The 13,436-nt window shown below is 38.5% G+C and overlaps 1 protein-coding gene and 2 non-coding genes across 3 annotated transcripts in view; all 3 read left to right on the top strand.

The window, feature by feature from the left end:
• The first annotated feature begins 144 nt into the window (after nucleotides 1-144).
• The window catches only part of SF3B3 (splicing factor 3b subunit 3), a 38,876-nt gene continuing 25,584 nt past the window's right edge, over nucleotides 145-13,436 (top strand). The window contains exons 1-8 of the mRNA NM_001077851.1: nucleotides 145-237; nucleotides 3,348-3,485; nucleotides 4,652-4,978; nucleotides 5,865-6,037; nucleotides 6,615-6,756; nucleotides 8,816-8,928; nucleotides 10,360-10,497; nucleotides 11,287-11,390. Of these exons, the coding sequence (NP_001071319.1) occupies nucleotides 3,416-3,485; nucleotides 4,652-4,978; nucleotides 5,865-6,037; nucleotides 6,615-6,756; nucleotides 8,816-8,928; nucleotides 10,360-10,497; nucleotides 11,287-11,390 (1,067 nt within the window). The 5' untranslated portion in view covers nucleotides 145-237; nucleotides 3,348-3,415. The remainder of the gene's footprint in view (nucleotides 238-3,347; nucleotides 3,486-4,651; nucleotides 4,979-5,864; nucleotides 6,038-6,614; nucleotides 6,757-8,815; nucleotides 8,929-10,359; nucleotides 10,498-11,286; nucleotides 11,391-13,436) is intronic.
• On the top strand, nucleotides 5,262-5,341 carry LOC112442442 (small nucleolar RNA SNORD111). Its single transcript, XR_003030536.1, has one exon. It is a non-coding gene; the product is annotated as a small nucleolar RNA SNORD111 (small nucleolar RNA).
• LOC112442441 (small nucleolar RNA SNORD111) lies at nucleotides 10,022-10,112 on the top strand. The gene has a single exon (XR_003030535.1). It is a non-coding gene; the product is annotated as a small nucleolar RNA SNORD111 (small nucleolar RNA).

Raw genomic sequence — 13,436 nt, 5'->3', positions numbered from 1 at the left:
CATAAAGAATATTTAAGTAATTTTCAATGCGATGTGGAAGCAAGGCAGAAGCAGTTAAAAAAATTATATATACATTCTTCAGGCACCCGTGGGGACCTTTATCCGTCGCGCGCCAACCGGAAGGTCCCTATCTTCGGAGGTAATGGCGGACGCCGGCGGCTCGGCGTTGTCTGTAGCTTAGGCCTTCAAGGAAACTGAGGATCTGTTGGATATCTACGCCATCCTCCCTGCTACAAGGTAAGGAAGCAGCTTCCTGACCTCTTTGAATCCGGGGAGAGGGACAGCTGCTAGGTAGGGAGCTGGGCCGAGCCTTTGGTAGGGGTTTCCGAGGCAGCTTAGGCCCGAGAGGTAAGGGCAAAGGACGAGGAGGTGGCGGGGGCGGGAATGCTCGGGTCGGCTTTAGGGAATCTCCTCCCGCTGGCGTTCGCAGTGTGGGAACTAGGCCTGGCTCAAAATGAGCTTTCTAGAGACCGTATCTTTTAGGCACTGGAGAAGATGTGAGAATGGCAGGAGGGACGTCTCCCCCTTGGGAAAGTAAATACGACACAGAAATGGAAAGGTCGGCGGAATGGAAAGGTCTTGGGCATTAAAAGTGTAAATAATGGGAACAGCCTTTGAAATCAAGACTGTGTCGTGTTTATGCTTTGGCACTTGGGCAGCTTGTTTCCTTCCGTGATCTCATGCAGTGATGTTTTGGCACATGGAAGAGGGATGGAGGGAGCAATCACAGGCTCGTCTCCTCGTGTTTGCAGACAGCCATTCCCGGATATCTAGTATGGTAAATAAAAATATACCAAGGTTAGGCCGTTAGTGGCTCCTGGTATATTATTTTGGCTGAAGTTCCTCCATTACCCAAGATAACAATCGTTGGGGAATGTGATTTCTAAAGATAGTCATGGATGGCATCAGTTGTAAAGCAACTAGAAAACAGGCGGAGTTCCTCAGTGAGCTATGAAGAATGAAAGGGAGCCTGGGGGGAGCTTTTCCAGGTTTTAGAAATGGCCCCTGGTTTCCTCTACTTGTTTTCGAAAAAATTTCATATTTTAAATTAAGTCAGTCAATCCTATCACATGGATCATATTGACAACATGATAGGGGTTTCATTGTGAATTCTGTTGTTGATAACTGGAATTTTGAAATTATTCGAACCACGGCAAGATGCAAGAGAAGAAGTTGTATCTGAGAATCACGTTTCCTTTTTTTTTTTTTAACTTACTTTTTATTGAAGGATAATTGCTCGAGAATTTTGCTGTTTTTCTGTCAAACCTCAACATGAATCAGCCATAGGTGTACGTGTGTTCCCTCCTTTTAAACCTCCCTCCCCATCCCACACCTTTAGGTTGATACAGAGCCCCTGTTTGAGTTTCCTGAGCTACACAGCAAATTCCCCATTGGCTATCTATTTTACATATGGTAATACATTTACTACATTTTGATTGACAGCAATTGCAACAGGTTCTCTATTTTCCACCCAGACCTTTAGCTGAGCACAACTTTCCTTGGAACTTTCTCAGTGTCTAAGCCCTTCTGAGTGTGTGTATCTATGTCTTCGTGTCTATAGTTTTTTTTTCTCTTTTTCTTTTTGTAGGTCATTTTTCAACTCTATTTTCCACCTCAGGCCTTTTCCTTTTTTCCCTACCATTCTAGGACAATAAAGATGTTCCTTGGTTTCAAGTAGGAAAATGTGTGTTTCTCAGGACCTGTTTCTAGACTGGAGTGTCTTTTCCTCTCTTTGGTAGCCCAGAGAGACAAGAGCCCTTGCTCTTGCCCAGCCCAGAAATGGTTATTATTTGTGAGGATGTTTATTCATAATTCTCTTTTCTCATTTAACAAAACCAAACTCATGTGGTGGTGGTGTTTTTTTTTTTCCAAACTCATGTGTTAATTACACAGCGATCACTTTGAATTTCTCTAGATCCCTTGCTTTTGTTTCTGAGTGAGGAAAAATAGGTCAGTTTATTTTTAGCAGCAGGTGTGTATAGATGTAGTTTTTGGTGATTCTTTTATGGTAGAGGTACATCAGTTTGCGGTTTTGAGTTCTATCTGATGAGAAGAATCCTTTTCTGTGATTGTGTACTCCTTTGGAGAGGCTTCCTCCTGAAGTGACAGTTCAGTTTTTAGTTTTTTGGTGGTCAGTAGGTTTAAATTTAAAAATTGGCATTACCGACTCAAAGGACATGAGTTTGAGCAAACTCCAGAAGATAGTGAAGGACAGGGAGGCCTGGTGTGCTGCAGTTCACCGGGTCCCAAAGAGTGGGACACGACTTAGCAACTCAACAATAGATTTAAGTTTCTAGTAATGTAAATACAGAGGTCTATAAGAGATGTAGGTGAAGTACTTTTATCTATTAGATTAGCAAAAGTCTGGTTGTAGAAAATTAGGAACTCAGGTTGCTGGGGATGTAAATTGTCAGTTTCTTTGAAAGGCAGTTTGTCAATATGTATCAAAATTGCAAATGTGTAAGTCCCTCAGTCCAGCAATTGCACTTCTAGGAATTAATCTTAGAAATACAGTCATGCACATATGAATGATTTATATATGAAGATTTTTCTTTGAAGCAGTATTCATATTAGCAAGAGGTTGGGAAGAACCTGAATGAATGTTCATCAGTAGGGTTTTAGCTACGTGAATTCTTACATACCCATTCGATGGAATACTTACCCTTGTATTAATACACAGCTGTAAAAAAAAAACCGAGAAAGTCTTGTTTGTCGCTCTGTCCAAGATAGGTAAAATGATTAAAAACAAAATCAGTTGCGCTATAATGTGAGTATACAATGATCTTTAGTTTAAAATGAAGGTGTAGTATACAGTATTAGTATGTTTCTTCTTGTGCATACAGAAAATATCTGGAAAGACATGATATAACTTGGTGAAATTGATTCCTCCAAGAAGGAAAACTGAATAGCTAGGGAATGGGTGGAGTGAGCTTTTTGCTGTGCTTTTGTATTCTGAACCATGTGAAAGTAGAAGTTATTCAAATAGAAGTAAATGTAGACCTAGCTTGTTTCCATGACAGTAAAGTTAAATAAACATTGTTGCGTTAATGGTACAGAGTACAGCTCCCTAATGTTTTTAACTACGTGTGACCTCAAGCAATTTATTTTCTTAGCCTAATTTTCTTACTTGTAAATTAGTGTAATGTCATGAACTTTGTGTATTTCTTGTGAGGCTAGAAGCAAAGTGTGTAGTCGCATAGTGCCTGCATGTAGAAAGCACTCTAATTATCATGTTGTTACTCAGTAAGCCTTACTCTACTGCTTCTGCTGTCTTCACTAGACGTTCCCATACAGAAATATCTTAACAATTTCACAGCTGATATTTTTCTGCTTTTATGTGCTCTTAGCTTGCTTTGACTTGGTATAACCAAGGTCTGAATTGTGGAGTTGTGGGTGGCTCACTGTTACTGCTGCCATGTTCCTGTACAACTTGACCTTGCAGCGAGCCACTGGCATCAGCTTTGCCATTCATGGCAACTTCTCTGGTAAGTTCCTCTAAAGTTTTGTGGTTTTTTTCTTTTTTTTTTTTTGACTGTACCTCTCGGGTTGCTGAATCTTACTTCCCTGACCAGGAATTGAACCTGTGCCCCCTGCAGTGGATGTGAGGAGTGCTAACCACTGGACTTCCAGGGAATTCCTCACATTTTAAATATTAATAGTTTTATGCTTTAGATTGGTTTTTCAACATCAAACCTTTTGTAAAAAACAAATTATGAAAAAAAATTTAATTGTTAGAGAACATTGTAACTTATGTAATGCTTTACAGTTTCTAAAGTAATTGATCTTATCTCATTTCCAAAGAACTTTTAGAAAGTAAGGTGTCTTGATAAGTGATTGGGCATTGAGCAAATGGTAATGGATTGGGATAGGTAGGCGTGGTATATCAGGTAGGATAGGAGGCGATTTAGGCATTAGATAGTGAAGACCTGTGCTGGGGCAGTGAGGATAGATAGAATGTGAGTTTGCATCATAGAATGTGAGTTTGCATCCTGGGTGGCAGAGAAAATGACGGTAACATTCATAGCAGGTTACTTGAGATCAGAGAGTATGAGAAAGGAGGAAATTGGGTATTCTCAACATTTGAAGGTGATGACAACTCATCAGGGTGGAGATGAGTAGCAGGGAGAGATGGGTTCAAGTTGGCTGTTTATGCATCTGGAGGTGTTGATTGCAATTTTGAAAGCAAGTGAGCTTTTTAGAAATAAACAGCATATGTTAGATAGTAATTTTGAAAGTTCTTTGGGACACTACATCTAACTGCACAAAAAGTTAATATGATTTCTTAGAATAATAGCCTTAAAAATGGACTAGAAAGAGCCTTTGGAAATTTTTAATTTTACAAAGCTAGATGTTATATATTAATATCATTTGTAGACAACTCCCAATTATGCTTATTGATGGCAAATCTTAGAAAAATTAAAAGAAGTTTTTAAAAAAGCTTGCATGATCATTTATTTAAAGCTTTTCTTTGATACCACTTTTGTTAAATGTTTTAAATTCTAGGAAAAGGACCTTTTACAGTAGAATAAATTAAAATACTAAGCCTCCAACTCATTTAGTTGTATTTATGTGTAGTAGCATTTTGATCCATGAAGGTTACTTTTTGGATTAGTTCTTATTGTTCATGATCTTTATTTTGTGTGTTTTTCAGGAACCAAACAACAGGAAATTGTTGTTTCCCGAGGAAAGATCTTGGAACTGCTTCGCCCTGATCCTAACACTGGCAAAGTGCACACTCTACTAACTGTGGAAGTATTTGGTGTCATCCGGTCGCTCATGGCCTTTAGGTTGACGGGTGGCACAAAAGACTACATTGTGGTTGGCAGTGACTCAGGTCGGATTGTTATTCTGGAATACCAGCCATCTAAGAATATGTTTGAGAAGATTCACCAAGAAACCTTTGGCAAGAGTGGATGCCGCCGCATTGTTCCTGGCCAGTTCTTAGCTGTGGATCCCAAAGGGCGAGCTGTTATGATTAGTGCGTGACTTACTCTATTGGCTTTTTGATTCTTAAAGAAGCTCAGTTCAGACTAGCAATGCTGTGATCTTGGTAGCGTACCAAGAAATCACTCACCTGAATAAAATTTGTATCATTTTGGGTGTTTAAAGTTGCTTTCTCTTTTAAAACAATGGGGAAAGTTGTAACACACCTTTTCTACTTCTTATCTAGTTGGAAATGGGTCTTTTTTGGTTTCTTTGACTGTACCAAAAAGACTATGCTGAAAGTTTTCACATTAGGCAAAGAGTATGATTGCTTTCATCAGCCTGAAATGATGATTTACATTCATGTCTCTTCTCTGATAAATCTCTTGAAGAAAACTCTGAATATCTGATCAGGCTTCCAGAGGGCAACCTTCTGTGACCAATCACAAAATTATTAGATCTAATTCAGAGAACAAAGCTGGCAATTTTATGAATTTTTGTTTAGTTTGTCATAAAAATTTTTGGAAAGTTAGTGGGATGTTAAGATCCCTATTATGGGGACGTTCCTGGTAGTCCAGTGGCTAAGACTCTGAGCTCCCAGGGCAGACTTGGGTTCAATCCCTAGTCAGGGAGATAGATCCCACGTGTCACAACTAAGAGTTCACATGCCACAACTAAAGAGGGCCCTCTTAACTGCAGTGAAGATCTTGAATATTGTAACTAAGACTCAGCACCGCTAAATTAAAAAAAAAAAATCTCTATTAGAACGAGAAGGGTAAAATTTTGCTCCTTTTTATTTTAGTGTTAGCAAAATTTAAGTTAATGCACTTATAGAGTTTAGTACCGCCTATCATTTAGAAAATAATTGTGATGTAAATCTAGCTGTTCTGTAGCTCGTCTTTTCATTATCTGGAGTGTTTTTGTTTTGTCTCCATCCACAGGTGCCATTGAGAAACAGAAATTGGTATATATCTTGAACAGAGATGCTGCAGCCCGACTTACCATCTCATCTCCACTGGAGGCTCACAAAGCAAACACTTTAGTGTATCACGTAGTTGGAGTAGATGTGGGATTTGAAAATCCAATGTTTGCTTGTCTGGAAATGGATTATGAGGTATATCTTACTTGGTCACAATTTTTTTATTACTATCATACTCCAAATGCCTTTCTGAAACACTTGGGAGCGTCTCAGCATTTACCTGACCACATGTTAGTGCCTTTGCTCTGGTTTGAACAGTCCCCCTGTGTAAACAGGGATTTGTTGGGGAAACGCCCTAAAAAAAAGAGGTGAGGTGGTGGTTTGGATATTTTTTCATTGGGAGATAGTGAAAGATGGGACATACCATTCTTTGCCTTGAGAGGAAGGCAGTGTTTTCTGGTCCCAGAAGTAGAAAACTTGGGTTCTTGCTCCCATTCTGCCATTTTTTAGTGTGAATTTTGGCAAAGCATTTGGCATCTGTGGACCTCTGTTTCCTGATTTGTGAAATGGAAGAATCTTGATGCCCTTTTCAACTTTGTTCATTTATTTAAATAATTTCTACTGGAGTATAGTTGATTTACAGTGTTGTATTAGTGTCAGGTGTACAGCAGAGTGAATCAGTTATACATATACATGTATCCACTCTTTTACTTTCTAGCTCTGAAAGCTTGATTTTATGGTACTGATTAGTCTTTGTGCCACTGTTACCTAGGAAGCAGACAATGATCCAACTGGGGAAGCAGCAGCTAATACCCAGCAGACGCTTACTTTCTATGAATTAGACCTTGGTTTAAATCACGTAGTCCGAAAATACAGTGAGCCTTTGGAGGAACATGGAAACTTCCTAATTACAGGTACTTTTTTCTTCCATCTGCTTTGTACCATTTTGCTTGGTCCATTTTATGCCCACACTTAGGAGTGTTTACTTAATAGGATTTGGAAGCTGTAATCTATTCATAGTAAACCTGAGTGCCTTGTCTGTTTTGGGGAGGTTAGAGATTCATGTGGTGGTTAACTCGTACCCTCTAATGGGGGAGAGAAAAAAAGAGCAGTCAGCTTGGAGTCTTGATTTCTGTTGGTTGCTCTGGTGTTTTGACTGTGGTCAATCTTTCACTCTCATTACAAAAATCAAAATCTGACTCTATGAAAAGACAGATGTTATGGATGAAACAAGATAAAACTGTCCTTCAGTTTGAAAGCCTAGATGAAATAGAAATATTTTTGAAAACTGTCACCAAACTTGATAGAAGATGAAATTAAGAACCGGAGTAGACCAACATTTGTTTTAAAATGGGGCAATAATCAAAGGTTTCTTTTCCTCAGAAGATTTAAGGTTCAGAATTTTTAGGGACCTTAAATTTCTTGAGAGATCAGAAAAAGAATAAAAACCGTTGTACCACTTTAAGAGCTTAATATACCTTCATACCAAAACTGGGGAAGGACAGTAATAAGAAACATTTACAGCCTAGTTATCCTTTGATGGTAGATGCAAAAATCTTAAATTTTAGCAAATCAGATTCAACAGTGTTTTCTGTGCATCATAGCAAAGTAAGATTTTTGTAGGAGCTCAAAGAGGTTCACCATGAAGAATCAATATTAGTTTAATTCATTATATTAAAAGACTAAAGGACAGCTATATTTGTGGTATCTAAATTGTATCAGGCTCATCTAAGATGGTGATCTAGTCCTTTCTGTTTTGAGTCATTTGCATTTGATGTCTAAAATGAAGTATGTCTGTTGTTGGGTAGGATTTTGGAGAAGAAAAATATAAAATAGCACTTGTCTTTGAGTGTTAAATCTTAGGAGGAGACTATATATTAAGCAGAAGCATTTTAAAAAATAGGTTATATAAATTACTTGTTATACTGTATTATGATACTTCTCATTTACAAGGGTTTCATTCATTAAACAAATGTTTACTGAACCTCTATGATCACTATGTGCAAAGTCAATCTGTTGAGACTGCATGGTGAAAAATTTGTTGTGGTGTCTCCTTTTATACAAGATTGAGTATAATGGTAAATACATACTAGTAACACAAAAATTACCAGAGTGTGCCACATGCCATGACAGCGTGGAGGAGGGGTTCCTAACCAGGGAAAGGAAGGCAGTGCATTAGAGAAAGCTTTCAGAAGTCCTCTCAGCTGAGGACAAAGGAATAGTTAGGAGTTAGGTGCAGTGGGGGTGGAGGAGGAGTTTCTGTTGTGGGCAGAGGAACCAGAATGCACAAAAGCCCAAATGCAGGAAAAAAACATGGTTCATTGAAAACTGAAAGCTCATTGTGGTTGGATCATGGGAGGTAAAGAGCTGGGGTGGAGGAAGCAGAAGAATAATGACATATTAAAGGTGAATGTTTTGGAAAGATCACTTGATTACATTTTTGTAATGGAATGGAAGGTAGTAAGGTCAGGAAGCATTTCCATTAAACCAAAAGAGATTTGCAGCATGAGGACTGCTGAAGAGGTAGAACCAATGTGGGAGAGGAGAGAATTGAAGGATGGCATCCTTTTTGCTGGTTTGGTCAATTGGTTGATGGCAGTGTTCTCTAAGGTTGAGAACCCAGGAGATGGTTTGGTAAGGAACTTGGCAGTGGTTTATGAATGCATTCATTTTTAACCTGCTATGGAATATCCATGTAAGAGTGTCCAGTAGGCAGTTGGATTATAGGTCCAAAGCTGAGAACTGAGTTCTGGGCTTGGAGCTAAACTTTCAGATGCCTTATTAGATATCTGGACAGGCTGAGATCACCCAAACGGTGCTCCATCCTTGTCTAGTGTAACTCTCAGGGAAGAGAAACACATTGAATGTTTAGCACCTTCAGGCACCTTTAAGTCGTGCTGAAGGAGAGAAGGAATTGAAGGTTAAATTCATAGTTGGGTCAAATCATTGCTGGTTTTTGTTTTCTCTTGACAGTTCCAGGGGGATCGGATGGTCCAAGTGGAGTGCTGATTTGCTCCGAAAACTACATTACCTATAAGAACTTCGGTGACCAACCGGATATCCGCTGTCCAATTCCCAGGAGACGGGTAGGTCTTTGTTTACCATAAGAGAAAATATATTTATGTTGTGAAATGAACTTAATTTTTGTTAAGTGTTTTTAATAAAGTCAGTAAGTATTTTAGCACAACAAAATCTGAGAAAGAAAATTGAAAACCAGCACAGCTCTGGGTTGTGCACCTGAAACTAGCGTGATACTGGGAGTCAGTTGTGCTTCAGCTTTTTAAAAAGCAGATACAGTTTTCATTCTTGAAGAGCCTATGAACAGGATCCATTTGAAATTCCTGAAGTTTCTAGTTTGAAGAATCCTGGTGTATTCATTGAAGATAAATTGCCTTTCATTCTCCCCTACCCCACCCCGTTCCAGCATAGAAAAAATCTAAAAGGAGCAAACAGTGAATCCTGTATACTTTTCACTTAGATTCACTTATTAGTACTGCTTTGCTACATTGGCCTTTTCTTTCTTTTGTATCTGTGTTTTTTAGGCAAGACCATTTGAAGATAAGTTGTAGGGATCATGACACTTTGTGACAGTTCCTTGTTCTACCCCGTTTTATTTAAGAGATTTGGGTATCTGTGGATTTTGGTATCTGGGAGTTCCTCAAACTAGTCCCGTGCAGATGTTGAGGGATGATTATAATGAAGTTCTGTGTACCCAGCCTCAGTTATCAGCAGCACATGGGTAATTGTCATTGATCTCTGCTTCCTCAAACTCTCTTTTCACCCCAGATTATTTATCTTTTTAATACTAATTTATAGGTCCTGGGGTTAAATCTTTTTAAGACATAGTTTATCTAGTACATGGTATTTGAGTAAGACTCCATCAATTTTAGAAAATTTGGTAAGATTAGCAAGTTAAATTTTTGGAGTGGTGTTAAGTAATTAAGTTTAGATAATCAGAAATTGGCACCTGACTGCCAGGTGCTGTACTTGACTTTGGGACTACAAAGAAATATAAAACATGTTTTGCCTTTGAGAGAAATACAAAATGTTGGAAATACTTAAAAAGAAACAAACCAGCTAAGGGGGATGCCTTCTGGGATTCGGGCAAGTTGATAAAGACAGAAGAGGGATGATGTTGGTGGTTTGGATAGTACTGTGAACGGGTAAGAGTCTTATTCACAGCCTGAAATGATGATTCTTTAAATTTCATGTCTCTTCTCTGACATTTTTCTCTGGAGATAGTTTTTGCCTTATTAATCTGATCAGGCTGTAGAGTGGAATTGTGGCATTTTGTTTTAACCTAAGCTTTATTATGTATGTATAGTAGACAAGAATTTCTGTTTATTGTGTTACATAATCCTGTGGCTGGCAAGCTGCTTTGGATCACAGCTTGCATGGAGAGACTCCAGGTGCCTCTAGGCGTTTGGTGGCCTGTTTGATCCTTATTGGTAAGGTGCTGAATTCCAGAAAAGAAATCCTAATTTCTAAGATGTTGATTGTGTATTTGACTTTGCTAGAATGACCTGGATGACCCTGAAAGAGGAATGATTTTTGTCTGCTCTGCCACCCATAAGACCAAATCAATGTTTTTCTTTTTGGCTCAAACTGAGCAGGGAGATATCTTTAAGATCACTTTGGAGACAGATGAAGATATGGTAAGTAGAGCATGGAGGAGGGAGGAAAAAATGAAAAAGTATGTTAGCTGTTATTAGTCTAATTTGAGAAAACTTGCTACAGTTTCATCCTAATTTTAGTTAAATAACCTTATTTTGAAAACTGATGGTTATCTACGGTTTACAGAGTGGTGTTATAAGCCATTTGTTCATTGCAACTACTCTGAGATAGAAAGGATAGTTACAAGTTTAAAAAACAGGAGCTGAATGCCTTAAAAAGTAGTTGCTTAAGGTGTTAAAGCTTTTAAAGTTTGGAATTGGAATATGAATGTGAATTTTCTCCCCCTGGTTAACAGATTTTTGGTCTGATTACATATAATGTGAGAATGGGTAATGCCGCTTCTAGTGAATGCCTTCGCTCTCTGTCGCCTGAAACTGGCAATATGCGAGATCTGTCACTTTTATCCCATGGAGGAGCATTGAGCACTGGGCAATTTCTTAGATACTGGTTTAGCTCAAGAGTTGGCAAGTTTTTTGTGTTTTTGTTTTTTCTTTTTAAGGCCAGCTAGTGAACATTTTCAGCTTTTGTGGGCTGTGTGGTCCCTGTTTCCACTACTTAGCTCTACCGTTGGGGCATAGAGGCAGCCACTGGGAGTCCGTGAACTGCACGGCTAGCCTGCGGGCTGTAGTTTTCTGACTCCTGGTGTGGATGTGAAGGACAGGATTTTTTTTTGCCACTTTGTTTTATTACATTGTCTTATTATACTGCACTGTCTTCCATGTTGTGGCTTCATTTGCCTGCATACTAGAATCTTTCTCTTTCCATTCCAGGTTACTGAGATCCGGCTCAAGTATTTTGATACTGTGCCTGTTGCTGCTGCCATGTGTGTGCTTAAAACAGGCTTCCTTTTCGTAGCATCAGAATTTGGAAACCAGTGAGTAGTCCTTTTATTATCCCATTTCACCCTGGTTACTATAAAGTTGGTGAAAGAGAGGTAGTTTCAAGGCCTTGTAGCTTTCCTGAGAATGTTTTATGTCCTTCAGAGCAAAAGTTTTGCCCTCTTCCCTTTTATGTTCTTTCTCTTGATGACTTTCTCTATTTTAGTGGCTTAAATCAATACCTGTGGATAGCTGCAAAAAGTAGCTTTAGAAGTGATCTCCTGAACTTCTTGTTGGGCATTCCTGCCGAACTACTTAGTATTAAATAGATGTTCCATAGACATGTCACTGGTACAAGTCTGAAGTTGAAACTCATTAGTACCAGCTTCCCAGCCATATCACCAGTCTTTCCAACCTTACTATTTCTTTTTTTTTAAACATTCTTTTTTCTTTTAATGTTCTTTTCCATTGTGTATTTTAGGACGTTGAATTTCGTTCTCTGTGCTAGGACCTCTGTTGTTCATCCTTTCTGTTCCATAGATAGGTTCATTTGTGTCATGTTTTTAGATCCCACGTAAATGCTACCATATGGCACTTGTCTTTCTCCTTTTGGCTTCACTTAGTATGATCATCTCTAGTTGCATCCATGTTGCTGCAAATGGCTTATTTTGTTCTTTTTTATGGCTGAGTAGTAGTTTGTTGTGTATGTATACCACATCTTTATGCATTCATCTGACAATGGACATTTAGGTAGTTTCCTTGTCTTGGTTTTGCCGTCCTTACTATTTCTTTTTTTTTTTTTTTTTTTAACTATTTCTGTTAATGTCTTATGGGCCAATTCCAGCAATTTGAGTGTAAAGTCTCAGTTTTTGTGGTACTACTCTGAATTAGTTCTCTAGTTCCTTATTGTAGTTCATTGTCATGTAAAACTCAACCTTTATAGAGGGTCATCTCTTTAAGCAAACAAGACACAACCCTGATGAAATGATTTCCTCATCCCTATGTTACAGTCTTTGATGGCTTTTCATAGACAAATGGGAGAAGGTGATGGCACCTCATTCCAGTACTCTTGCCTGGAAAATCCCATGGATAGAGGAGCCTGCATGGTAGGCTGCAGTCCATGGGGTCGCTGAGAGTCGGACACGACTGAGCGACTTCACTTTCATGCATTGGAGAAGGAAATGGCAACCCATTCCAGTGTTCTTGCCTGGAGAATCCCAGGGACGGGGGAGCCTGGTGGGCTGCTGTCTATGGGGTTGCACAGAGTCGGACACGACTGAAGCGACTTAGCAGCAGCAGCAGCATAGACAAATGAGTTAAATAAGTCTGAACTCTACTCTGGCCTTGAATTTAAAACCAGTATTGAAGACTCCAGATTGCATATGAAATGAGATGCCATGGTCTTGCTTTCTAGTTCAGGTTTTGCCAGCACGTGCAGAAGACTTATCTAATGCTATTTCTGTGTGATGAAAATGAAAATGTCGTCTAAAATTCTGTGATTCTATTCCAGTTTTGCCGTTTCTACAGTTGTTCTCCCTTTCTTTATGTCCTTAACTCATCCTCATGGAGCTTATTCCAACTGTCTTTTTATTATTCCTTTTCCCAATTTATACCTGTTTTGTCTCACTGTTTATAACCTAGCCTATTGTTATGAGTATTTTCACCCATTTCTAATTTTTTAGTTTTCTTAACAAGGAATTTCCATTGTAGAAAAGTTAGGAAAGTGCATATAAGCAAAAATTCTCTTGTAATCCTGCCCAAAGATACCATTTTTTTGTGTGTGTAGCCTTCCTGTATATATATATATTTAAATCTTTGTATAAAAATGATAATGTATAGTGTTTTGTAAGTTACGTATTTTTATATAGTAGTGAATAATAATAAATATTTTTCCTTATCAATAAATAGGTCTTAAACATTCATATTTTTTAGCACCCATTATCTCTTTTTGTGGTAAAATATGTATAACAAAATTCGTCATTTTAACATGTTCAATTTGGTGGCATTAATTACATTTGCAGTGTTGTATAACCGTTGCTACTATTTTTCCAAACTTTCTTTTATCACTCCGGACTGAACCCGTATGCCCATTAAGGAGTCTC

Source organism: Bos taurus, chromosome 18 (assembly GCF_002263795.3).
Source record: "Bos taurus isolate L1 Dominette 01449 registration number 42190680 breed Hereford chromosome 18, ARS-UCD2.0, whole genome shotgun sequence".
In the NCBI taxonomy this organism is placed as follows: domain Eukaryota; kingdom Metazoa; phylum Chordata; class Mammalia; order Artiodactyla; family Bovidae; genus Bos; species Bos taurus.
This window is presented reverse-complemented; position numbering and strand designations above follow the sequence as displayed.